The 27014-nt window shown below is 53.9% G+C and overlaps 4 protein-coding genes across 4 annotated transcripts; 2 read left to right on the top strand and 2 right to left on the bottom strand.

The window, feature by feature from the left end:
- Nucleotides 1-273: 273 nt before the first annotated feature.
- On the bottom strand, nt 274-3215 carry DIP2 (beta transducin; the record flags this gene model as incomplete). Its single annotated transcript, XM_053187467.2, has 2 exons — nt 274-3139; nt 3199-3215. 2 exons carry the CDS (start codon nt 3213-3215, stop codon nt 274-276), a joined length of 2883 nt encoding a protein of 960 aa, XP_053054971.2.
- A 195-nt stretch (nt 3216-3410) lies between these two features.
- On the top strand, nt 3411-4714 carry ARC35 (Arp complex subunit; the record flags this gene model as incomplete). The annotated part of the gene is made up of 5 exons (XM_053187466.2): nt 3411-3601; nt 3659-3900; nt 3954-4376; nt 4432-4581; nt 4632-4714. The coding sequence occupies 5 exons, from the start codon at nt 3411-3413 to the stop codon at nt 4712-4714; spliced, it is 1089 nt and encodes a 362-aa protein (XP_053054970.1).
- Nucleotides 4715-9757: 5043 nt separating this feature from the next.
- On the top strand, nt 9758-13508 carry N0V96_002494 (uncharacterized protein; the record flags this gene model as incomplete). The annotated part of the gene is made up of 2 exons (XM_065756540.1): nt 9758-13223; nt 13276-13508. The coding sequence occupies 2 exons, from the start codon at nt 9758-9760 to the stop codon at nt 13506-13508; spliced, it is 3699 nt and encodes a 1232-aa protein (XP_065614909.1).
- An 11845-nt stretch (nt 13509-25353) lies between these two features.
- On the bottom strand, nt 25354-26633 carry N0V96_002495 (uncharacterized protein; the record flags this gene model as incomplete). The annotated part of the gene is made up of 2 exons (XM_053187464.2): nt 25354-25481; nt 25550-26633. The coding sequence occupies 2 exons, from the start codon at nt 26631-26633 to the stop codon at nt 25354-25356; spliced, it is 1212 nt and encodes a 403-aa protein (XP_053054968.2).
- Between the last annotated feature and the right edge of the window lie 381 nt (nt 26634-27014).

The raw sequence follows: 27014 nt of genomic DNA on the forward strand, positions 1-27014 counted from the left end.
GCTCATGTAATAACAGCGCGGATTTCAAAGAAAACAAACGAGCATCGGAAAAGCAAGGTTTTTGTTTTGATAAATTGTGGTGGATAGTATATAAAAACACTTTTGAAGGCCGAAAAAGATGCTATTCTACCACCTGGCGATGCACCTCAATATCTAGGAAGAACAGAAGGAAAATAGGGAATCTCATGATTATCGACTATCGCCTAGTCCTGACCGACTTTATATCTTTCCCAGAGGCAACGGTTATGATGATGTCCTTCTGGTGTTTGCGAATCACGAAACCTGCACAAACGCCCTCTTCTTGACAGCTCGGCTCTCATCGCCATCATCCCAATTCTCGTCGACGTAGTCCTTGACGCTCCTCTCCTGGATTTGCATACCGACGACCTTGAGGGCGGCAATGTTGAAGCCCATCTCGTCCTTTTGGCGCTTCAGCGCGGCGCGCAAATTGGCGCGGATGCCGTCGAGCATGCCACGCATGGTGCGGCTGGCGACGATCTGGCGGTGGTGCGTCTTGAGCATGAAGAAGAGGATGCGGCAGGTCAGCGGGATGTTCATGGAGCGCTGGGCAAAGACGTTGAGAAAGGTGAAGAGCATGGGCACGGAGGCGAAGGGGAGCACGAGGAGGGCGTCGTGGAGGGCCGAGGCCTTGATTCGGCCCAGCACGCTCATGACGTAGGCCTCGGCCGTGATGTTGCCGAGGGCGACGAAGATGGGGTTGCGCTGGGGCGCCGGCGCGGACGGGTTCGTCTTCTTGGCGTCCTCCCACTCCTGGAGGAGGTTGAGGTCGGCGATGGCGATCTCGAGGGCCTCGGCGATGCGTTCTCCGGCCATGAGGGTCTCGACGGTCTGCTTGGAGGCGGCGCCGACTTCGCCTTCCTGGTCCTCGGCGTCCGGGTCGCGCTCGAGCGAGGTGGTGAGGGTCTTTTCGTACAGCTCCTCGATTTCCCTTTCGCGCTCTTCCTCGAGGAAGATTTGCTCGTCCGTCTCGTCCCAGACGCGGATGGACTTGTCGTGGCCTGCCGTGACGAGAAAGTTGCCCGTGTGGCCGACGGCCATGGCCCAGACCTCGCCGTGGTGGCCGTCGAGGCGCTGGATCTGCTCAAACTTGTCGCCGTCCCAGTACTTGATGACGCGGTCCTTTGAGCTGCTGAAGAAGTGGTGGCCGTTGCCGTCCGAGTTGTGGGGGACGAAGGCGACCTGCAGGATGGAGTCCTGGTGGCCGAAGAGGGCCTTGTGGCAGTCGCCAAAGTCGAGGCCCCATATCCTGATATTCTTGTCGGCGGAGCTGGTGACGATAAGCTTGCTGTCATACGAGATATCCATGCTCAGCACCGGGAGCTTGTGGCCGTAGAGGTTGAGGTACAGCTTCAGGCTGTCGGTGAAGAAGACCTTGACGGTGTTGTCGAGGAGGGAGACGGCGATGTACTTGGCATCGGGAGAGTATCTCACGCAGAGGATGTCGTCGGATACCTTGAGTGTTTTTGACTGGACGAGCTTCAGTTTAGGTGTCGTACGCGTGGTGCCCAGAACCGGCTCTTGGACAATCTTAAAGTCCCAAAACTTGGCTGACTTGTCGGCACTACCCGATGCCACCGATTTGCCGTCGGGGTGAACTTGTAATGACCAAATGGCACCCTCGTGCGCAGAGACGCTATCCAAAAGACTCGCAGACGCGACATCGAAAAGCTCAAGCTCTCCCGTCTTCGTTCCGACGACGACCACCTTGTCTCCAGGCAGGAACGCGCAGCAAAGAGCATACCCGCACTCAAAGGTGCGGATGCAGGCCTGCGTCTTGATATTCCAAACCTTCAGACTTCCGTTGGCAGCCGTCGCCAACATCTTGTCGTCGGAGCTTAGCGACACAGCGCGGATGTCTGTCCTGTGTCCGGGGAGTTCCACGGCCAGCGACCGCGTGTAGTCGGGCACATCCTCCTTCTTTGACTTGGAGCCCTCTTTCGTGGGTATGCTGTAGTACTCGAGTTGGTTGTTTGTCGTCCCCGCCAGCAAGTGTATTTCCTTGCTCCCGCCGTTGACCGCCCAGTCGACCGACCGCACCTTGCCGCCCGTCCGGACAATCACGTACTGAACGAAAAAGTCGCTAGCCTCCGCGGCGGAGATGTCCTCTGCCTGATCCTCACCCTCGGCCGTAGCATCGGCCTGCTCTTTCCCTTCCTTGCTGGCCTTCTCACGTCTTCTTCTCCTCTTTCGGGCCAGGGACTTCTTGACCTCTGCCTCGGATCTTATGCGCCACACCTCCACGGCTTTTTCTACGCCGTGTACTGCGAAGTAGTCTCGGCGGGGGTGAAAAATCACCTCGATAGCCTTGTCCTTGTGTTGGCGGAATAACGTTCCTCTGTCGTGCAAGAATTTCGTATTTTGCGGAGCGTCGACCTGACCCTTCAAAGCAGCGAGTCCTGTCGTGTCCAGGAACCAGACCTTCAACTCTCCATCGTTTCCGGCCGTGATGCAACCGCTGTAGTCGGGGGAAAGTCCCAATGCCCAGCATTCGCCGTTCGTCTGTGCGATGTGTGTCTCGATGCAATGCCTCGAGGACAAGTCCCAGAGCTTGATCAGGGAGTCTTTGCCGGTCGTAAGAAGGTAGCCCTCCGCTGACGGGTCGCTGTCCAGCATTGCCGTGTTCTCTTCATCTTCGACCTGTCCCTCCGGCTCGACAAACTGCAGTCCTGTGATCTGATCCTTATGTCCTCTCAGCTTGAACTGGCCGACCTCAGCCACGAGATCCCAGATAATGACATCGGTGTCGCGGGAGCCACTGGCCAATCGCACGCCCGACTTGTCGAACGCCAGTGTCGTAATAGCCGACTTGTGTCCGTTGAAGTTGACAATCACCGTGGCGATCTTGCTATCCCATAACCGAATGCTTCCATCTTCGTATCCGACTGCGAAAATATCTGTGTCGACCTTGCTCTGCACGATCGCAGTAACAGGTACCGTGTTTCGTTCGTCTCGCCACCTGCTGAGGAGCTCGCCCTTCTTTATATCCCAGCAAAGGACATCCTCGTTCGCGGCTACAATTGCCTGGCCGGCGCCGTTGCCAGCTCTGCCTTGCGGAGCCCAGGCGAGGTTTGCTGTGTTGGATGCGACAACGCCGAAAGACTTGCTATGCTCGTACTTCCTGCAGGAAAACAAATGTTAGACACACTCTAAAAGTCCGCAGCATCGTCAACACCTTACAAGTATGATTTGACCATTTTTGCAGATTTCTTGGCGCCCCAAAAGCCCTTTGTCAATGGCTCCTTAGAATGCGACGAGTAAACCAATCGTCAAAATCTCGAACCTCCCACCTTCCAATCTTTCAAAAAGTTTCCCTCATCTTATCGATAAGACCAGAAATTAAGTGGGGAGGACCGGGACTGCCGAAGTATATCCGCAATCCATGGTCCCGCATGAGCATCACAGCCACAGAAGCTCCGACAGCGACCTCCACGTCAGGCGGGCCCCACCACGAGGCATCATCAGCATCCAACGACGCAACAACATCACAGGAGACGTACGGACAATTGGTCGCAGACAAGATGCTTCTCCTCGACTATCAGAATGTCCTGATTCAATCGGTTCTCACCGAGAGATTCTCTGGGTACGTTGATTGGAGAATGGTAGCCCATGTTGGCTAGCTTGCTAACTTCCAAGGCAGTGCCCCTCCTGCGCACATCGACCAGACCGTCTCCGATTTCGACGGCGTCATCTACCACATCTCGACTCCCGAGACGAAGACCAAGATTCAGCTTTCGATTCAAATAAGGTGCTACAAGGACCTGGTCAAGTACGGCGCAGAGCAGGTGCTGCAGAGAGAATATGGCCAGTATGTGGTGCCGCCGGAACCTGGGTACGACTTCTCGGTATTGATCGATCTGGAGAACCTCCCGGAGGAGAAGGGTCAGTTATACTGCAGTGATACCGGGTGATACTTGGGCTGATGGACCATGCAGAAGAGAAAGATGCGCTGATCATGAAGATGGCGCTGCTGAAGCGCAACGCCATGGCTGCACCTTTCGAGGCAGCTTACGAGGAGCACTACAAGCTGAAGGAGGAGGCATCCAAGTACACATCCGAGGAAGCCCCGCAGGGTGTCCGCGAGGGCGGCGAGGTTATGGCTATCCACTACCGCGAGGAGGAGGCTATCTACGTCAAGGCCAGTCACGACCGTGTCACGGTTATCTTCAGCACCATCTTCCGCGAGGAAACCGATCGTGTCTTTGGCAAGATCTTTATCCAAGAATTCGTCGACGCCCGTCGGCGAGCTATCCAGAACGCTCCCCAGGTGCTTTTCAGGAATGACCCCCCGTTGGAGCTCCAGGGAGTCCCGGGTGTCAGAGATACCGGAACCGGCGAGATCGGATACGTTACTTTTGGTAAGTGTTTCTCTTTCCATAGCTTGATTGGTTTGCCATTGACGTCGTTTGATAGTTCTTTTCCCTCGCCACCTTACACCACAGAGAATGCCGGACTGCATCTCCCACATCCAGACTTTCCGCGACTACTTCCACTATCACATCAAGGCATCGAAGGCGTACATTCACTCAAGAATGCGCAAGAGAACTGCCGATTTCCTCCAAGGTATGATGCAGTTTGATCTTGGGGTGGATCTCTCAACTAATGCCATGCAGTTCTTCGCCGCGCAAGACCCGATAGCGAAGAGAAGGAACGGAAGACGGCGAGCGGCCGCACTTTCAAGGTCCAGGGAGCGTAGCTCTAGTAAGCATATGTGCTCGCCGTCTCCTGGTATTGGCAACACAGGAATCGTTGCAAGGCATGCGCTGGGAAGTGCGCTTGAAGATATGTCCAGAGCGGAGACGTATCAAAGCCGTTTAAGCAAATGCGATACCACGAGTTTCCGCCCACAACTGATAGCGATGACAAGCCGAGGGGTTTTCTGTTAGTAGAAGAAGGAAAAAAAGACTTTCATGACCATTAGCCCTGCAAACTACACCTTATCCTCGGAATCCTCCTGATGAAAACCGGAAGCAGCTTGGCAGTAATGAAATCGGGAGCACTCCTGAGCCGGTGAGCCAATCAGAGGTCCCGAGGCGTGGACGGGCCTTGTCGAGGTAGGGTGATGAGACGGAGATGGAGAAACCTTTTGCAGATGACGCGGAAACTGCAGCCGGATGGGGGTAGGAGGGGAACCGGGAGGGAGATGGTAACGGCGTTTTGACGGCGGTGCATCCATGGAACATTAATGGCGGCGGTTGCTTGATGTGCCGGATCGACGTCTCCACCCCAACGCTAACACCGGCGTGCGATGAGAAGGGTTCCCACCTCAAGTCTTCCAAGTACCTAATAGGTACGGAGTAGTTTGCATACGAATGGAGACCAGGGCTGATCCGTGTACGAAGTATGTTGTACATGAATGCATTGTTGACGGCCAAACCGGGATTGTTCATGTGAACACTCATGAATCAAGCCGGCCATGCCCTAATATGCATGGGAGTTTGTTCGAGGTTTTACTGTTGGCCGTCCGATGTGTGAATGCTGCCACGGCGAGAGAGTCGAAATGTTCGAACTAGGTATGCGTAGCTTATCCGTATACTCCGTAGAGAACCTGATGTTTGGATGAACGAAGGGGGGATGTAACATGTGGTACCCCTTTCTGTATCCATAGGTATATGGTGTGGCTCTCTGCATAACAAGAGTCTATCTATCGCTCTTAGGGGACCATCGATCGTTCCTCTCAAGCACGTAATCCAGGTTGCATAAAGCTGTTTCCTCGTGGAAGGAAGGAATTGGGTTGTTTCGTTTGTGTGGCGAGGTTTTTTATTTTATTTTTATTTCTTTGAATTGTGTAATTCACAAGGTAGTGGGCTTTCGATACCACGCATAATAGTGAAATAAAGTGGTTTTTGAAGGAGGGGGGACCCGATAAGTGGGTGGGCGGGCAGACGCGCCGGGACAGAGAGCGTTCAACTCTCCTTTTTCTGCCTTGGTTTTCGCGATTCGCGTTCGTTGGAACTTATCCTCCACTTTGAGCACTGCCCGCTGCGTTCCTTTTGCTAGGTCGGTTTCCCACGTTTCCCTGCTTTGCGCCGTCCAGAATCGGGCCATGGCAATTGTTTCCCTTGCAGGAATGGACGTGGTCAAATTTTCAAGATTCGGGAAGTCGAAGTGCTCAATGAACGAAAGAACGATGAGCCAATCGATGCATCGTGAACATTGTGTATGCGCTTTATGCAGCAGAGGTTGCGATGACAGTTCAAACCATTAGAGAGTGGACGCCGCAGGCCGGGATATCCCCCCACCGAGGAATGGGCTGTGAGACCAGCTGGGTTTGAAGATGGGGCGCCGCGAGCCCCTCGTCCGTCCAGTCGTCACGGTCACCTCGGACGACACTGCAAACTGGAAGCAACGAGGGAGGGGAGGGCTTGATGATCCATGCCGCGACGCCGGACCCCCCCTTCGTTATTCTTTATCCGTACGCTACAAAGTTATGAGCGTGCAGTCTTTCTCTTCCGCGACTCCGGGCGATAATTTATTCGGTGTGAGTTTGTACGGATGCTCTGCCTCCCCCGAGTCCCCCCCAAGAAGGAAGGACCCGACTCCTTAAAACTCCCACAAGGGTATCCCATGCATATCGTGGACGGCCAAGTGCGAGAACCTGAGAGGATACCCGACTGACTGGATGACAAGCCCCCGGGACTGCCATCGCATCGCATGGCATCTTTTTTAGCTGAGGTGTGCACGGGGACAATAATGCAAGGAACGGCCGGCGCGGATGGAGGATTGAAAACTTGAGACGGATGTGATAGGACGATTGGGGGCTTGGGGGATTTTGTCTGTGGGAGAAAGACCCCACGACGCGCGAGCTGAAGTGGACAGATGAAAGGGCGAGTGGTCTGCACTTGCCTGGTACCTGACGCTAGAATAAGTGAAGTATCCGTACGATGTATCTATATATTATCTGTACCTGCTTGGCAGTGCCTGCAAATGCGAATGTAACTTGAGATGGGCCAGTCAGAGAGCACTTTGTCGCATCCAAAGCATCTTGAGCAACCTGGAACTTTCCTTTGGCAGTGGAACCTCCTGGTCTCTCCCTGATCCCTGCACTATGAGTGGCCGGCGCCTCTTCGACCTTCAAGCTTCCTCACCCCCACCTGCCGTCCGTCATCTGCCCAGGCACTTCAAGATGTGGCCCGTCTGGTCTTTGGTAGACTGGCACCACAGGCGCTCTGCTGTATCGGGCGTAGTGGCAGCTGGGAACTGCTGCAGGAAGAACGTGCGCTGCTCGGGCCTGGACCGCGGGCGGTCGTCAGAACAGCCAGACACGCCAGACTTCAAAGGTCAAACCGTCAATCATGCCCCAGATTCGGAATAGGGAGGCTGGAAAGGAGGGAGAGCCCTCTGAATCTCTCCCTCTCAACGTCTTGGGGGTCCCGAACCTGTGGATGAGATATCTTGACGGATTCGATCGAGATGTGTTTGGTCTTTTTCTGGATAGCCACGGTCCCTTTCTAAACGGGTGACTTTTCCAGCGATATGTTTGCAAAGGGAGGATAAAAGTCTACCTATACCTTAACCTGACTCACCTGGCATATCCCCGTAGTCTAAATTCAGAAGGCTTGCTACTTTTTTTGGTGGTCTGCCGCCGATACCACGACACACTGGACGACGCCGATGACCCCCCCAGGGCATTCTTGACATCAACCCCTGCCTACTAAGAGCGCTTGGAGGAGCAAAGTGGTACGGATAATGTGAAAGTGGCTCCTCCCAACTCCCAACTGTGACCTGCAGCCTGCAGGACTGTGACTGAGGCACTTTCTTCCCCGTTGGTTGCGCTGCTCCTCTTCCTCTGCCTCTCTTTTCGACGTTTGTTCCTCACGAAATCCCTCTTCCCCAATCGTCCCGAGATTCCCTTTGCGGAACATCTCTGTCGCTCATTTACCAGTCTTCCTTCTTCTATTCCACGGGCATTTTCGAGGTCTTTACCGTGAATTCAACATAATATCCCTACCGAGACGCCTTACCCGGACCGTTTTGCCATCTACCCGGCCTTCCTGCGCTCGGCTGGCCGCTCACGACAAACAAGGACCACGAGGGCAGAAAAAGAAAAGACAAGACAGCCTAACGCGTAGGCATAGCGGCTTGCAGTTACAGTGACTATACGACAGTAAATTCTCGCCTGGAGCAGTACAAAGTACGAATACACAGTAGACGATAGAAGGACGCCAAAGAAGAGTTCAAATCGAATAGTAGTACCGTTTGGTCGAGGGAACGGGAGAGAAATCGACAACTGAAGATCTCCAAAAACCCGAGATTGGGGACAGCGCTGGTCGTCCCTCTCAGAAGCATTCATTGGCCGATGTTGAACTAGAGCCATTTCTCCTCGAGACGTTTAGCTCCCGTGGCGTCACCGGCTTTTCCAACGATCGCCCTTTCTTCTCCTGATAGCTTGCCTTACCTACCTTACAGAGTCAGGTAGTAGGTATTCATACGCTACCTACGGATACTTCGTACCTGACCGACCTGGCACAGACATCTCGCGTCACAGCAAGAGGCGACACCACAGCGAGACATTTCGGCGGTCCTCTGCGATTTGCAAATACACAAGACAAGCACCTCATCAATTCACGTCGACAACGTAGGACACTCATTTCTCGAAGCCTTCGCGCGCGACTCTTTTTCAATTTCACCGCTTGGAATCCACACCGATCAGATTTCCGCCGGTTTCCCATCTCTATCTCTCTCGCTCTTCCCCGCTGCAACTTGCACATCCACGCTCATTTCATACATACAGTCAACCTTTTTGGGGCACCTCACAATCATTCATTCTTTCCCCTTTCTTATTCAACATCCGGGTAAAGTTTTCTTCTTCGCCCAGACGCCAGCCGACGACCGACACAAAACGGTTCACTTGGTCTCTCATCAATCGTCTGCTTCATTTCACGTTTGGCGGCCTTGCTGTCGTCAAGCTTGCCCCAAGCCAGTCTAAACCGACTGCCAATCCATCCGAGCACTACATCTCAATCAACAGCCGTGGAGCCGTGGCCGCGACTGCGTATCCGTACCTTACGGCGAGTGGAGGCACCGCTCCACCCACAAAAAAGTGTCAGTGCTTTTGATAGGAGGTAAGTGCAACCTAAAGTCACCACCAATTTCCCTGGCGCAGGTACGGGCAGGTACAAGTCTGCAAAGTGGGGCTCGCATCTTCCATTCCAGGCCCCATCTCGTCTGGCGACTCAGCCTCTCTCTCCTTCCCTCTGGGCTCTGGCTCTGGCTCTGCGTCTGTGTCTGTCCGCCTCTCCACCAACAAACAACAAAACACTGCGGTCGACAAAGAGCAGGGGGAAGAATAGGAAGCGCAGCTCTCACCACCTCGTCGTCGTTGCCATCAAATGGCCGCAACTCAGTTCTAACCTTTTTCCTTGTCCGACGATAGAACTGGGCGACAAAACTACTCTCTATTTTCTTTTCCTTCTCTACATCCGATACCAGACGCTCGTTTTTACTCCCCCGATTATTCGCTAAATCCTCACCTTCCGATTCGACTCGACCTGATTCGACTCCTTCTCTCCGTTTAATTTCGCACCACCGATTTTCGACGCGCCCCCGAACGAGACCGATCAAACGAAGCAGCAGACATCATTCTTTCCATGGCCAGCATCCAAAATTAGATTCCTGCAAATGCGACGCGATATCCAGTCCGGTTCTCAAGCATCAAAAATCTTCAATTCAACAGCTTCGATACCCAGCATTCACAGCACCAACTCACCACCTTCTTTCCGATTGAACAGCAATAGCAATGCGTTTAGCTCTCGGTAAGCGCCATTCGGCGCGCCGGAGTAAGTGGGCAAATCTTCTTGCAGTGGCAGCCCTCGCACCTTCCTCGGTGGCAGCAATCCAGTTCACTCCAGTTTCCGATGCGAACCTCGACCTTTCCCAGCTTGGCAGAATTGGCGTGGCGGGCGACTTCAACGGCATCTCCCTCTACCAGTTTGAGGAGCAGAATGAGAAGCCTTACAGCACAAACGGAAGCGAGTCTTTGCTTTCTCAGCTGCCCAATGGGGCCTTTGCGTCGCTCATCTCGACTGATGCCTCAATTCACGACATGTGCACATTCACCCTCGACAATGGAACGATGCAGGGAGTGGTAATTGGCGGTAATTTCACGAGCTTGGATGGCACTCAGTCTCAAGGCATTGCCTTGTTCAACCCCAACACCTCCCAGATCACACCTCTGGCTGGTCTGTCAGGTCAGGTGAACGCTCTTCTCTGCGACCAAGCTGCCAACACCGTTTACGTTGGAGGTAACTTCAGAGGCGCCAACTCGACAAACGCAATCGCCTGGTACGGCACCGATGGATGGACTAACCTTCCTTTCGCTGGTTTCAATGGCCCTGTTTCGTCCATCACCAAGGCTTCCAACGGCCACATCGTCTTTGGCGGCAGCTTCACTGGACTTGGCAACACTAGCACTCCAAGTACCCCGGATGGACAGGTAATCAATCTCTCAAGCGCCAACATTACTTCGGCCTCGAGCACCTCTACCTCTGGCTTCAGCGACCCTCGCAACATCATCTGCAAGACGGACGGAGCCGATGGTTCTGGCAACACTTGGCTGCTCCGCGACAACTCTGCTGGCTTCTGGCAGGCAAGTTTCGGCTTCGGTTTCCAGCCCACCAAGATGCGGCTCTGGAACACCCATCAGGACGGTCGAGGAACCAAGACATTCCGTTTCACTGCTCTCCCTCTCGGCGGTATCTTGAACATGACCTACGTGGACCCCGCAACTGGCCAGAACGCTACATGCACTAGCGAGTGCCCTCTCAGTAACAACTCGACCCTCAAGTTCCAGGACTTCCACTTTGTCAACCTGGTCGGAATGAACTCATTCAGAATCGATATTTCTGACTACTACGGATCTGGCGGTGGTCTGAACGGCATCCAACTTTTCGAGGACGATATCAACTCTTACGCCATCAACGACTTCAACTCCCCGGCCTGCGCAGACAGTGACACAAAGTCATCTGCCACCACCACCGGACCGTGGTCGACGTCTCCTTCCTTGCAGAGCAGCTCTCAGTACCTGACTGCCAAGCTATCCGGAACCATCAGCGCAAGCTCCGCCACGGTCACCTTCCTCCCGGATCTCAAGGAGTCTGGCAACTATTCCGTCAACCTGTACACGCCCGGCTGCCTGCAAGACGGTACCTGCTCGACCCGAGCACAGGTCAACGTTACCGGCATCATGTCGTCCACTGGTAGCAACAAGTTTACTACGTCCCTCTACCAGACTAACAACTTTGACAAGTATGACCAGATCTACTTTGGCTACATCGAGGCGAGCTCAGCAGACGGCTTCCGACCCAGCGTCACTCTGACTCCTTTGGCTGGGCAGAGCATTGATGAAATGACCATTGTTGCTCAACGAGTCGGATTCACCCTTATCAACTCGACGGGCGGCCTGAATGGCTTGTTCGACTTCGACCCTTCTTCTGCCACAGTCAACACAGATTTCAAGAGCTCCAAGATCAACCAGCTCGGATCTTCATTCTCCTCGGGATCTGCGGTCACTAGCTTGACGACTGCTGGCGACTTGGTCATCGTTGGAGGCAATTTCACGTCATCTACTGCCCGTAATGTCATTGGTATCAACACGGCAAGCGAGGCTACTATGGCTCTCGACGGCGGTCTCAACGGCGAAGTGAAGGCAATGGAACTCAACGGCACCCAGCTTTACGTCGGTGGTGTCTTCTCCAACACCCTCGACAACGCCGTCACAGGTCTCAACAATGTCGGTGTTTACGACACCTCCGCCAACACGTGGACTGCACTTGGTGCGGGCGTAAACGGTGAAGTTTCCCACGTTGTCCCAATGCTCGTCAACATTACAAGCGAGAGTGAGGCAGAGTCGGCCGTTACATTCACCGGCGACTTCAGCGAGATCAATGCGTTCGGCGACAACTCAGCTATTCAGGCATCTGGCTTCGCCGTCTGGGTGCCCTCTCAGAAGAATTGGCTGCAGAACCTCAACGGCCCCGTCCCGGCCTTGAACGGAATTCTGACTACTGGCATTCTAGATCTTCCCGGAGGAGGATCTCTCTACGCGGGGTCGATGACCTCGGCAACTATTAGCGCCAACGGTGCCGTCACCCTCGCTGAGAAGTTTGGCCAATTCCCGGTCAAGTTCAAGTCATCTTCGACGGCCTCTAGCACCGTCAGCAAGCGCGATTCTCTGGCCAGTGGCAACATTACGGGCGTGGTCACTGGTGCATTCTACACTGGCAACAATCGCAATATTACTATTCTGGGTGGCCACTTCACGGCTGTGGGCACCAACGGCAGCTCCGCCAACAACCTGGTGCTGATTGACGGATCAAACTCGAACTCGATCACCGGCCTCGGCTCTCAGATCGAGGACAACTCAACCTTCATTGCCCTTGCGGTAACTGGCGACCTTCTCTTTGCCGGAGGCAGTGTTCGTGGTACCGTCAACAACAATGCTGTGCGAGGTATCATCTCCCTGAACCTCCAAACTGCTACCTTCAACAGCACGCAACCTCCCGGCATCAGCGGCGGGAACGCGACTGTCACCTCCATCGAGGTCCGTCCCGATTCTGGCGATGTCTATGTTGCTGGTTCTTTCGAATCAGCCGGAGCACTTGGCTGCCCAGGTGTCTGCTACTACGACACATCTCTGGCAGGTTGGAACCGTCCCGGTGTCAACCTCGAAGGCACCGGTCACTGCCTCATCTGGACCAGCAAGTCCCAGCTTGTCGCCGGTGGCAACTTCACCTTGAACGGTACCTCTCCTACCATGCTTGCCATGTATAGCCCTGATCGCCAAGCATGGTCTGCCTACCCCGGAGAGGACTCTCTGCCTGGTCCTGTCGAGGTTTTGACGGCTGGATCGAGTGATCGCAAGCAACTCTGGGTTTCCGGAACAGCGAACAACGGCTCCATCTACCTGATGAAGTACGACGGCTCCAAGTGGCAATCTGCTGGAACTACTCTACTTCCCGGCACCATTGTCAACAGCATCCAGGTCTTTTCTCTGACTTCATCCCACGACAATACCGACATCCTTGATTCCAACCAAGCCTTGATGATTACTGGTTCCCTCAACGTTCCCGGCTACGGCTCAGCGTCGGCTGCCATTTTCAACGGAACGACATTCCAACCTTACGCGCTCACCGTCAACAGCGGCAACACCGCCGGCTCGATTTCGAGAATCTTCACCGAGAACCAGGACTTCTTCTCCGACAATGGTAAGTTTTGCAGACCCGATACCTTTAACAATGCGTACTGATATCAAAGCAGATGGCCGCATGGCTCTTGGATTCATTGTCCTAATTGGACTCGGTATCTCGCTCGCCCTCATCTTCCTCATCGTCATCGTCGGTATGGCCCTCGATCGCCTGCGCAAGAAGCGTGAGGGATACTCGCCAGCACCGACATCGATGTATGATCGCGGCGGTGGTATGAGAAAGATTCCTCCCCACGAGCTACTCGAGTCACTCGGCAAGGGCCGTCCTGGCGCTCCGCACGTGTAGCACTTGTGAGGAACGTTTGGGTTTTCGGTCTTTTGTTAGGGTTTTGCTTTCCGGCGTTTGGACAGGCATGGCGTGGAAAAGGGATACCATCGCGACTCGACATCTTTCACCAACGGAGGCATAGAATCAGCTGTTGAGTCCAAGAGGGACGAAGGCGGCACATATTCGACACCACGCAAAACACAAGCAAGTCTTCGATAGCAGTCTACCTGGCTACGACCAATCGATATGGCGCGCCGTGCGATCTGACGGTAGCCTCGTGGACCGCCTCGACTTCTCTGCATTCGATTCTTCACGACCTCATGACCTTTGTTTAATGTCTACATGTTTAGTTATACCACTATGCGCGTCAAGCCGCTTTCTCTTCTCGAACACAATCAGCAAGGTTCCTCCTCAGGAACTTGTACACTACAACTGGACATAGCTCCTTTTTGTTATCAAGCTGGTCGCGCGCATACACCCAAACAACAAAACAACACCAATCACTATCAATCAGGTTTCATTTTTCTTCTTCACTTTGTCGTCTCAAAATGAGACATTTCGGAGTTTCCCAAGGTCGGATAGGAGGGATCAAGGCTTCTTCTGAACTTGGAGGTACGAGAGAGGCGGAGGAAAGGAATTCTCTTTTTTTCAGTATCGGCCAACAAGTCTTGGCTGAGGCTGTTTCTACCCAGCTTTGAAGACATTAGCAGTAGCTTCATGGCGGTTGAGTGCCACAGGTAGCTTAATATCCAGAATCGAACAAGGTTTACAGTAACATTCCTCCTTTGCCGTTAATCGTGATCGATGCAGTCAAGTGTGCCCCAGCATTTGATTTCCATACTCGTGAAGATGATGAGGATACGGAGAGGAATGTCATTCAAGTATACTCTGTGTATCGGCCTCCTCTCCATCCCTCCCCTGGTATTGTCTCACAACACTTGTCTCAGCCACGTAGAAAAAAAGCCTTCCTCCCCCAAAGCTCCTCTCAGCCAGAAAATGTCTCGCCCTACGTGCCTGTACGACGTTGAAGTCATTTGCCAGCACCGTCATCGTCATGTCGCTTGTTAGCTTAGCTGCTTGCGTACATGTCTCTCTCTCTCTCTTTTTTTCTTGAGAATCCTTCGATCACCCGATCTCTCTTGCTTCGACGCCCCCTCCCTTGCCCTCCTCTTCCACTGCCGGTAGGTCTTCGAAACTGTGTAACGCTGGCAAAGACTGGTTCATCTTGATACAGCGCCCTACACGCCGCCACCCCCCACCCCCTTTCACCTCGGCCTCGTTTACCTAGGTACTGAATGCTGGGAGCTCTGAAGTCTGGATCAGTCAGTGAGTGTGAGTTGAGTGAGTGTCGGCCGGAATGCGTAGATCGTTTCGACGAGGGGGAAAAGGATGGGTTTCGTGTATGCGGACCTTTTGCGATTTAACGAAGAGATGTTTTCTACCTAGCTCGAGATGTTCCAGAACCTGGGAGCAGTGAGCTTATGAGCTGGACCGCTTCGAGAGATTGAGCCTGAGTCTTGAGCTCGGTTACTCGTGACGAGCGTCCCCTTTCACACATCACACACACATTCCGAGCAAGGAAGGGGAGAGGAAGAGGAAAAGACGTTGCGCTTGCCCCAGAACAGCGAACGAGCGAGCGAGCTCACGATATCTCACTCAGTCGCCCGGAAACAGCATGGGCGGCCTACAAGCATGAAGCAACTACACGATTACACTATACTGGCGCGGGGACGAGGGCTTGAGATCGTAGATGGCGGCGATTGGGGGGGAAGTAAACGTCTCAAGCTTCGTCCGCTCGCGGTGTAAGTCTGCCTTCTTCCCGACCCGCCGTGATGCTCTCAAGAACTACTGATGTGGGCATCCACACCGGGCGTTGAAATCTCTCCCGTGCTCCCCTCCCGAGAAGCCTCAAGGGCGTACGTTTCGTGCGCGGGTGAGACACTTGTCTTGTAAGTGCGGATGATCGCCCAGCTAAGGGGCGTAGATTGGATTTCCATCTACACAAGGGTTTTTTTTCCTCTTCTTGCGGGCTACGAGACGGGGTTTTCCGTGGCAAGTGGACTACATCGCAAACCTATGGACCTCTCTACCTTGTATGTGATTTGACAAGGACTTGAGTGAGACTGAAGAGATGAGCTTCATGTTGATAGCTTTCGGCCGGAAGCAACCCACCACCGCCGCCCCGACCCCGACGAGACATGTAGATTCTTACGTCGGAAGGGGACATTTGAGAGCATGACCATGTTTCCTTGAAAAGTACATACAATACTTAGATTCTGACTTTCAGGTCACAGGTAGCCAAGATAGGGCTGTTAGGTATGTGGTCTGGCAGCCATGCACTCGCACCAAGGCCCAACCTTTCTGTTCTGTCATGCCCTGCTCGCTCGCTATACGCGCGAAAACTCCCGAATGCGGGCATTTCCTTGGCCCTGGCGACAAACAGCTCAGAGAACATGGCGACATGGCTCTCACAATCCTCAATATCGGGTTCTTGCCGCGCTTGCTTCCTTGCTTTTGTTGCATCAGAACCCTTCGCGCAGAAAGACGATGCAAAATCTGGCTGCAAGCTTCCCGATCGGGAACACCTCCCGTCGTCGAAGCTATATTGCCTTCATCTCGGAGAGGATCCTTGGGGCCCCTCCCGTTGCCCCCCGGCAGGATCCAGAGTGGTGAGAGCCAATTGCTTCAAGTTGAGGCATTACATTTCTCTCGACATTTCCTTGTCTTGGATCTTGATTCTGAACTGACGATGGTGATGATGCTCCTTTGGATGGGCCATGTCGGGTGGCAAAAAAAAATAAGCCGACTAGAAAAACAAGGCCGACGGATGTCAGAAAATCTCGCAAGGGGGGTCTTGTTAACCACGGGTACGATCGATTGTAGGCACGAATGTGATGTAGCGCGAGACAGGATGGGGACCGGGTGACGGAGACCGCACAGCAGCAAGGCAAGGTAAGGTAGGGCGAACCTTGATGGTCTGTTCCCATCCGTTTGCGCAAGTCCGGTTACGGGGCCGTTGGCTGATTTAAGCGGTGAAGAGGCCGGCGCCGCGGGGACTTTGCAGGGACCGGGGGCGGATAGGAGGCTGTCCTAGACTCCTGTTCGACGGTGAAAGTGAAAGACCTCGGCGATTGGCCATGTCTGTCTGGTTGGAGGAAGGGTGACTGCGTTAAGGGAGAATATGCCCGGTAGTTTCGTGGTGGCAATTCAGGGTACTGCGATTGAAGGCTTGGATAGCTGCTTCCATTGGCCACGGTGACTGGTTTGTGAGTCGTTGGTGGTACGCCGTACGTACGGTGTAGAATTCTGAGCATGAGCATGGGGGTCTTTGCAGCCTCTTTTCCTTTGTTCCCAATTTCCATATGGACGTACTGCGGCGGAGAGGCAAACCGGCAAGCAAATGGTCCATGGGGTGCCGGTGTACAGTGTTGTGTCGCTAGCAAAAGCCATTGGTCGTTCCAGAGGAGTGAGGCTGGCTCTATGGGCAAGGATGCCATCTCAGGTGCTGGGATTCAGTGTTATCTGATGCTCATGAGTGGTGGAGGGCGGATGGCTCCCGCGCCGGGTCATGGCACAGGACCATTGAAAGAACTAAGGTGAGCCCAGCGCTGTCAGGCCGGCGGGAGGCGGGAGGCGGCAGGCGACAGAGGGCTGCAGATTGAGCTCAAGTCCCTATCCGTAAGGCAACGTTTATGTGCTGAACTCTCCGCACTGGCACAGGGTGTGTTTGACTCGGGTCGGAGGAGTCGCAACCGCAGTCGAACCTTGGACAGGCTTGGACAGGCTTGGATTGAATTGGATTGGGCAATGGAGCGGAGGAGACCCTGTTGCTGAGGATCGAGCATCTTTCGTCTGGTCTATCCGTCCTCTAAGCCTGTCTAAGACTTGGAAGGGCATTGGCGCTGCGGTGGCTAGGGTGTGGCCGCATCGTCCCGCCGTTGTTTTTCTTTCTTAGGGGTCCGTCAAAGTAAACAAAAGGAGGCACAGCGTATTGGGGGGGTACGAATAGACGCTGCAGGAGGCGCGATGGCAGTGCAACACGGTTGGTCTTGGTTCCGTAAGCTGCTCGACGCCTCAGGACGATGGTATTTCCTGGCGCCTGAACATGGACATCTACGAAAATGCCATGGTGTAAGGTAGCGAGCGTATGAGGGTGTGCGGTGCGCGTCACCGTTCGAGCTCGAGACAGGCAAGACGCTATATCCGTCCGGACACTGGATAGTTCTGTTTGTTAATGGAGGGCAGTTGGTACCGCAGCCTGCAGGGTGTCAAGTCTCCTGCGCAGCTAGCGGTCAGTGGGTGGTCAGGAACACGGTTTCTTCTGGAAAGGTATGCCGCGGTGTCGTCTGGTAGGTACTGCGTAGTGGGCAATGTTTGCCAGGAACATGCCTCGACCCCTATTTCCTACCTGATGGTTCCGTCCCAAGAGACAAGGGGACTGCGACTACGATTCACGGGCAGCGAAAGGACGAGACACGGACATCCCTGTGGCCACTGCTGTCAAGGGACGAAGGATGCCGGATGGTTCATGGACCATGAGGGTTGGCATCAATTGAGCTGCGGGCCTGCGGCAGATCTTGTGTTTCGAGATGGGTGGAGGTGCCAAAGAGAACTTTCAAAAAGGGTGGAGGAGGTTGCGAAAAATAGAAACCAGGGAAATAAGGGTCGGTTGGCTTCTTCTCTCGTTCTTTGATGAGATGAAATGCGTCGACAGGGAACATGAAACTTCGGTTGAGGGAACATGCACTATGCCTGCGCCGTACGGAATGAATAAGGTATGGCTATCCGTACTCAGTACCCCGTAGCTGCTGTCGGCGATGGTGCACAGTATTTTCTCAGTGGAGTCAATTAGAGATTTTGGGGCCGGTAGCAGGGTCCTTCGGAGTTGCGTGGAACTGAATTGACGATTTTCTGCTCTCTTCATTTTCCTGTAACGAATTTTCAGTGACATATCCATCAGGTCAGAGATGAAGGAAGCACTGCCTTGGGATCTGAGGCAGGCATCTTTCGTCTTTGTTGCGATACCTTCCTACCTTGCATGCATTAGCCAGAATTCGTCGTTGCATTTCTTTTCCTTTTGGCAACCGTGAACGTAGGGGTGTGTACACAGCAGAGTAGAGTACATACTCCTTCTTGAATCTTGGACATCTACTGGAGCAACCCCCCCACCCCCACCCCTCTATGGGCGAATGTTAGACCAGTCAGATGAGCCGGACCCCATGGCGGCCGTGGTACAATGACGTTTGTGGATGCCGGCTCAGAGTGGGAATACCACAGAGTCATTATCCCCGCTTTAGTCCCGCTCTCGAAGCCACCGACGTCACCGAGACCGGGTTGTTAATTCTAACGACGAACCACGGCATCCACCCATCCTCCATACCCACCCTTTTCGCTTTCCCGTGCAGAGTGCAGAGTGCAGACGTGCCCTTTCCTTCCGGATGCCCTTTAGCATAGCACATGCCTTATTAGCCTAGGTACCTTGGGTGGAAGGAGTGCAGCTTTAGCAGGTGCGACACTGCAAGATACCTGCCTGCAGTACCGGCCGGGCGTGCCTGCCGATTGGGGGTTAATGAACCCATCACGTTGTTTACTTGTGATGTCTTTTTTTTTTAAATAAAAAAAAATCTGCCCATATCCGCTACTGCTCCTGCGTGTGAAATTGGCGGTGTGTTGGAGGTTGGAAGTGACGATGACTTGCATCGGAGACGGAGCAGCTGGTGATGTCTTCATGCAGCTGCCCAACAGAGAGCTCCATGTCGCTCGTGTTACTGAGGACAGTATGTCACTCTTCGCTTCGGCCTTGCTGGGCCAAGGATGTATGGTACTTGCAACTTGTAACCCTACGAGGATACAGGAAGGACCTGATGAGAAGGGGGAGGCGAGCAAGGACGAGGGATGAGTGACAGCATGAGCATGAGACTCCCAAGTCGTCCCCAACCCACCAGCTTCAACCGTCTTCTCCTCTCCAAAGTCCCTCCAATTCTTCTTTACGCACCCCTTTCATGGTTGTGAGGCAACCTCAACTTACACCTAGCTTTGTGGCAAACAGAGCGCAACCATGGGTATACAATCGAATCAACAGACACTGGACGCCTCGTTCACTGGCCGAGACAGCAATGACATCGCATATGATTCGTAAACATGCATTGTCCCTAGCGAACCAACCGTGGACCAAAACTCATCCAAAGCGTGCGCCAATACCATCACCAACAACAAGAACACTACCACCACCCACGCCTCACTCTTACCCGTCGAATGAAAAATCCGGGGTGGGCGTTCAGACCCTAGGGTTTCTAGGAACAGCAGAAAGACCCTGAAGATCCCATCTCGAGAGGCGTCTGCCTTGCCCCAATCCAATGCTGGGTCTGCGTGCAGCTAGCCGCACTAGCGCGTCTGCTCGTTGGCTGCTTTCGATTCGAGGATCCTCCAACCGAGGGGGTATCTGTACTGTACGGCCACACCTTTCACAAAAACACTACTGGATTGCGAAGCCTGCGAATTGAATCCAACCTATCCCTCCGTGACATTCCCCGGCCGCCAAATGGCCCGCCGCCAGCGCCGCCGCGGTACGATGCCGTACCACTACCACACAGGCTGCGGGCTGCGGGCACGGGCACGCACATTGACTACCTATCTGAATCCGTCCTGCTCCAAGTCGACCAAACAACGAACACACTCCCGCCCACCCACACATCCAAGCACCCTTGACGGCACATTTACAGGCACTAGCTTTGTTATCTGCTACCCACCCACTGCATCCAATTCAATAACCGACTCCAATCACCACTCACAACCTAAATCATCGCACACGACACGATAGGAGGACCAAGGCCTGTGCCGCGGCCACCATGACGTTTATGTCAATAGGCTCCCCCCCCCCCCCCTTTTGAAGCAGCCGTGTGTCTCGTGCGTTGATATCTCGATGACGGAGTCTTACACAACACAGTAGTCCTTGAGACTTGGGGAGCACGAACTCTCGAGGGCCTTCACCTTCCATGGTCGGCTGCGGCCACTTTGGTGCCTCGCCAGCTTTTTGCCGTTGCGCTGCCGTCGTTGGCGCGCCCGCTACATTTCGAGTACCGCATGCTACCTCGCTAGTTGGGCGGAACCTCCGCATGCCATCACAAATCTCGGATGGTGGACAAAGGCGCTCTCAAGATGGATGCCAAGCAATATCGTCTCTCGCTTGCTCAGCATCGCCTCGCATCTGGCACTCAGGGCTTCCATTATTTCACGCAACCCTTCCATGGGCTAGCAACGGACTACATCACGATTCGAGCACAAGATCATTCTGATGGTGTAATGGCAGAATCCTTGCAGAACCGCAACTGGACATTCCCGTTCCCGTGATCTGGGGTAGGAAAGCCGGTCACGGCAGGCTTAGAGACTTGTCACGCGCGTATCCGCTGAAGGATGGACATGAGTGTGTGTCGGTGTCGGTACCTGGCGGATCGTCGGTCGTCCGGCAAAGCTTGGAAATGTTCGCCTTGTCGCCTCATTTGCTAGTCGTCCTCCAGGCTCCGTGGAATGTCCAGCGAAACCTAGCACCATGGAATTCAGGGATGGCATGGGAACATCAAGCTCCAGAGAAGTCATGTTTTGGAGATTGTTTGGTTCCATCGAATCGGGTGCCTCGCGAGCAGAAACCCCAGCCAGGTGCTGGGCCATTGTGCCCTTTTCCTGCTGCTTTTGGTCCGGCTCGGTACGGGTACGGTAGTACGGAACATTTGGCGCTCCGGTCCTACTGGATGTAACCTCACCATGCTCCTTGAGGATCAAACAAAGACGTCGTGTGCAGTGGGGTTGCTATCTTATCTTGTACGGACAGAGAGCCCGGCTCTAGCAACTCCAGAGGAGCCCTCTCAGAAACTACTCAGGCCGACCGTCTCGATAAGTTGGGCCGGACCAAGTCACCAAATGCCGTCCGAATGGCTCCGCTGCGTATACCTAAGGACGAAGGCGCTATCGAAGTATTCATGATCAAAATGGACCTCTCTTCAAGTGTACATGCGTCGTTCTTTGGACGGATACATGACCGACATTATGGCCCAAACCGCCAGGCATCAGATTTTAAAACGTCCCCAGCATAGTCCACAGTTCAAACTTCAGCACCGCCGGGATCCGTCTCTTCCAAGATCGCCCCGCCCAAGGCAATGTCATCCAATCACTCCTGTTCAGCCCACCACGAAGCTTGATCGAGCTTAACTTCAGGATATCTCTCGAGCAGAAAATGATCAGAGCTCGCCTTGGAGCCGAATCCCAGCAAACAGAAGCTCGCTGCTCGACGCGTGCCCATGTGCGGAGTCTGACATGTTGCTGAAACACGCGCATCCACTTTTCCCTTCATCTCTGGTTGCGCCCAAGTTGGCTCTTCGTGTCGCCCCGCGGGATGATGGGAGAGCTGGGGCTTGCGGCTGGGATGAGGCAATTCGATGCTGAGAACGACAAGTTACAACAACAACCGCGACGACAACGGTGTGGGCACATACTTTTGGTTCACTTTCTCCACCTCTCACATCTGCCATCAGGCTTTTGTATGATAGCTTGTCTTTCCAAGCACACACTGCGTACATAGGCAGGCATCTGGTTCACTTTGAGGCTTGCCTCATCTTGCATGGCCTTTGCCTTGGCCTGCCCACCACTTGCAGCACAAAGGTCCGCAGTCTCCATTTGTTACGGTTCCTACATCGTCATCCCCAGCCCATCCATCTCCAACTTATCCAGTTCAGCGGAGCTCTACTTCCTTGCTCCCTTCTCCCAAGAACCCCATTCCCCCGTCTTCGCAGTCCTTAGTGGAATGCCACACATTATCAATGACAGAGTTTCCCTCACCATTCCCAGTCTCCATCAATCTCCATCCCATAACGAATGATAAGGTGCTCTCCTCTTTTGCATCTCACATACTCGGGATGCTCCGCACTGAGACCTCCCAAACCTGTCAGTCCTCCAGTGCATGCGCGATCTCCCAACTCGTATCCTCTCTCATATTGGTCTTCCCGTCTCTTGTCCCCCATTCCCCCCTCTTGGTCGGCTCGTACTATACATTAGCTCCAACGGACGGGCATACAACACGACTTAGTGTCTGCGGCAGAATTGCAGATTGACCATTCTAGTGGCCTTTTTGGGATCCGTCTCTTCTTGCTACAACTTACACCACGTCGTACATGGCACTAAATTAGTCATCTCCGTTTTGGCCCATACGCCATCCGTCACTTCACAGCAAAGTTGGCTTAGTGCCGTCTTGGTGAGATCCCCTTGAGGACTCCGTGAACTACGTAAGCAAGTATCCATCCTTGATAGCGCTCCCCCTCTATCTACGTAACCCAAGGTTGCTTCGTCCCCGTCTTCGTTAGCCTCTTTCCGTAGCCTCCCCGAGTCTCCGCCCCGAAACGCCTCCATCATGGCGAGTCAACCCCCCTCCCTTTTAGCCGCCCTTCCGTGTCGCCGCGTTCGACTCAGTTGCCGCAACGGCGCCTTGTTCCAAAAACAAAGTCGCCGCTAACATGCCCGGACCAGGTGACCTTGACCAAGGCCAGTAACGACAACAACAACGTCGCGCCTTGAGCCTCCACTTCCATCAGGACTTTTTGTCGGTTTTTGCCTCCCCCTCGGCAGCGTCCAATCCACTCAGTCGTGAGCCACGTTCAAGATGGATGATCTTATCTGACCATGGGCGCAATCCCATCCAAATACCTAGCTAGCACATACCAAGCATGTCCACATATGTGTGTGTGTGAGTGCGCCCCGCGTACCGGACGCAACTGCGCGCCGATCGCTGACCACGCGGCAGCTTCTCCCATGTTTTCACATGAACACTCGCACAACCCCCTCCCCTTTCTTGGAGATCGACGCAGCCTCTTTCCCCTTTTCCCAAAGAGCCCCCCTCCTTCTATCAAAAACATGGCGCTTTCCTGGGTGCCTGGCAGTGCCCTGGGTTTTGTCAGAAAGGCAGTGAGCCCGACGCTCACATAGGCTTATCCCTACCATTGGGTTGTGACACACGCATATGCGGTGCCGGCCGGCAGTATACACACACTTTCAGCTTCCGCACTCGGCGGAAGCGATTGGGTTTGCGATGAGACAAAGGCGCGCGCGCCGTGGTTGAACCACTAGACCACGGAATACCTACCAATCCTTCAAATTTCAGGGCCATGACATTGGGATATCATTGCCCGAATAGACCGCATCGCATGGCAGGTGGCGAGTCGGTGAGAGCCGAACCGTCCCACGGTCCAAGCCCCCCAAAATCACACATCCCATTCATCTCAAGCTTCGGCTTCATCCCCATTGCGGGGAGAGATGCATATGTGATGAGATGGCAGGCATGGTGCTTTTGGGGCCCGGCCGGGGCATATTGGGGCACGGGGGCAAGGCTGCTTGGGGATGCAGATTGTCGTTTTCCCCATCTTGATGCAAAAGGCAGAGGGAGGAGAGGAACCGTTCCCCCCCCCGTGCCCTCGGTGCCGCGCCATCTATTTGATGCTTGACCACCTGCAACTAATCGATCGAACGTTCTACAAGCCCAGGGAGCTTCATTGCATCAGAGGTGGTCTGATCTTGCGTTGCAGATCTATCAAGTTTTCGAGCCTTCACCTTCGGATGCGCGGGGAGCACGTATATGGAATGGGCGCAGATAGATGGTTGATGTGAATCTTCTCGTTTGAAATTCGTACTCGTACTACTATTATATTATACTGTTCGCAATGTACTAGTGTGCGTTAAACCCCATATCCAGTGATACTACCAGCCAATCCAATAGCTGGTTTCTGAAATCACAACCCATTCCTTTGCCCACCGCCGCCTTCGCCGCTCAAGTCACGGGGGACATGTTGCAGCAGTCTCAAAAGATCCAAAGGAAAAAAAGTCCCAGACGATGCAAACTAGAAAATGCAGTGGCATTTCTTAGTATGATGGGTATAATCATCGTGTGTGGAAGCTAGTAGTACAAGTCGCCCTCCCGCTTTGGGAACAGGGTCGAGTTTTGGCGAGGTGTGCCGCCAAGGCACCAACCTCTGGGTTCGTCATCTAAGAAAAAGAAAAAAAAATACCCTTTTGGCAGCAAATCCCACTGGGCTGAAAGACATGATGAGCGCGCAACAAAATAACGGATGATGAAAAACAAAACGCAGGAAAACAAAAGTGCAGCCCAGTATCCGTTCAACGCCAAGGGTGAGGGTATCGCCAGGTCCTCCATGACCTCTTGGAGATCTTCTTCCTCTTTCAAACACTTGAAAACCGAAAATGCACAAGAATGTGGCTGGTCCAGCCACCAACCTGGCCCATATCCTGGGGGTTGTGTGGTGTGGGGTTGAGCGATCGACAGTGAAGTGAATCCGCGCCCTTGTCCCCCTTTCTCCTCCTGCAATCCCCCCTTCCTGTGCGTACCTCAAAACCATGAGGCGCCGTTGACTCGGCCACATCATTCCGGAGCCCGCGGGATCGAACGGTCGCAGGCAAAAAAAATTGGTAAAGATCTCCAACATATCATGAGACACCCTTTATGACGATGATCCGAAAGTGACAACCCGCCCGCCAATTCCTGTGCCGCCGCCCGACTTTTGTCTCTTTCGCTCGCAGATAGATGGATATTATAACGATTGTAAGAATGGTATCGTGTGAAAACCGATAAAAAAAATGAAGACCGTCTATAAGAAATTTTGAAAAATCACAACCCTTTGTTGAGCCACTCGCAAATGTGGAGGGTGTTTTGGTGTCGAGAGTGGGTATAGACTGTTGGTCATGACTCGAACCGGGAAAACTCGTGAGCTCGTACTAATCCTACTCGCCGCCGAGGATTATTTCGAGGACAACAATGTTGCCGTTACAGCTTGTTGTACATGTGGATATGGCGAGGTGAGTCCGATTAATCGGAATGGTGGTCTTCAGAACCAGCCTCAGAGCGAGTGTCGCCCTTGTGGACCTTCTTGTGCCTCCGCAGATTTGAGACTACGGAGAAGTGACGACCGCAACCTTCGACTTCGCAGGCAAAGGCTATAATGATGTTAGTGTGTGAAATCCGGAAATATGCCTTGGCTTGTAGATTAATGAGTGTAACTTACGCTTCTCGCCCGTGTGGCTGTACATGTGCGTCTGAAGAGAGGAAGGGCGAGTGAATCGCTTGTCGCAAACCTTGCACTTGTGCTTCTTCTGCGTGCTGGACGACACCTTGGAGCTGAACTGGCCCATCATGGATTGGGGCGCAGGCGGGATCTGGGGTGCCATGAGTCCATGGGGCCTGGGCAGAGTCCGGGAGGTGACAGACTCGATGTCTGAGCCAGCAGTAGAGTAGTCGCTGACAGAGTCGGCGCCGTAGTAGTTGCCGAACCCAGAAGCGGAGGACACGGAAGAGCTGGTAGAGTGCGTGGAAGGGAAGCCGTAGGAATCACCTGAAGCCCTATCGCTGCGAGCGCCATAGATGTTGCGTGGGGTCTCCTGGCTCATGGCGAGCATGCCGTGGCTTGCGTCGAGGGCATCGGCGAAGCTCCTGCGCTCATCGTGGTGGTGAAGTCCTCTGTTGTCAAAGTCAATCATTGAGTTGCGATGGGGCCGGGCCAGAACATTGGGGTTTGTAACGTCGACCAGGGAAGTTGAGGGTACTGACGAGTGAGAGAATCTCCGAGAGTGTTCGGGTTCCGGAGCAAGGGCGAAGGTAGAGCGCATGGGAGCAGGTGCGTAGCCCATGGTCTCGTAGGGGGTGGGAGAAGCCGTGTAAGTGGCGTTGACGGGGGAAGCGGCGGTCGCGTAGGGAGCATCACCGTAGGCAGGGGCCGAGGTGGCAGCCATGCGGTTGATACTGAGGATATCTTGGGGAAGAGTGAGTAAGTCCGACCTAGGCAGAGGGTCTGCCATGGGGAGACTACCTGCTGAAGCTGCCGTCACTGGGATCTGTCCGTAGGAACCCAAAGATGAGGCATTGCTGCTGGTGCTGGTCCTAGCAGTGTGTGACCTGTCCAAACCCAGACCCGAGTTGAGAGAGTGACCGTGGTGAGGGGCATACAAGCCCTGAGGAGCTTGAGGTGCTGAGGTGTTTGCCCACGGGTTTGAGAACTGGGGGGAGGAGGAGGATGAATGTGCGTAGGAAGACATGTGGTCGAATGTGTTTAAGGGTCCGAATCGTTGCTGAGAATCTAATGTCATAGTCATGATGGTATGGTTGGTGGTGGTGGTGGTGGTAATGAGAGGTTGTGGTGTAGGTAGTGGTGAGATGGGATGACGAGGTTGAGCGTCAACAAAGGTAGATGTCCGGTGGAATAGCGTTTGCTGATCGGATGCAAGTGCAACGGCTTTGAGAAAAGCCAAGTCGTGTTACGGATCAGATAGAACTGGATGATCCCGTGGGAGTTGGATGAGTTGAGGTTGGGGGATCAGCGAGGTTTAAGTGTGTGCCTGTGGACTACTGACACACGAGTATTTGAACCAGTTGAGAGCTGAGACCAATCGTTTGGGCCGACCAGGCAAGAGTCGTATGAAGCTTGTTGCACAGTGGTCAGCGGGACATGGGAGTTGTGTGGAGACCCGTTCTCT

The sequence above is a fragment of the Colletotrichum fioriniae genome, assembly GCF_027942845.1.
Source record: "Colletotrichum fioriniae strain IMI 355084 chromosome Unknown scaffold_2, whole genome shotgun sequence".
Taxonomy (NCBI): Eukaryota; Fungi; Ascomycota; class Sordariomycetes; order Glomerellales; family Glomerellaceae; genus Colletotrichum; species Colletotrichum fioriniae.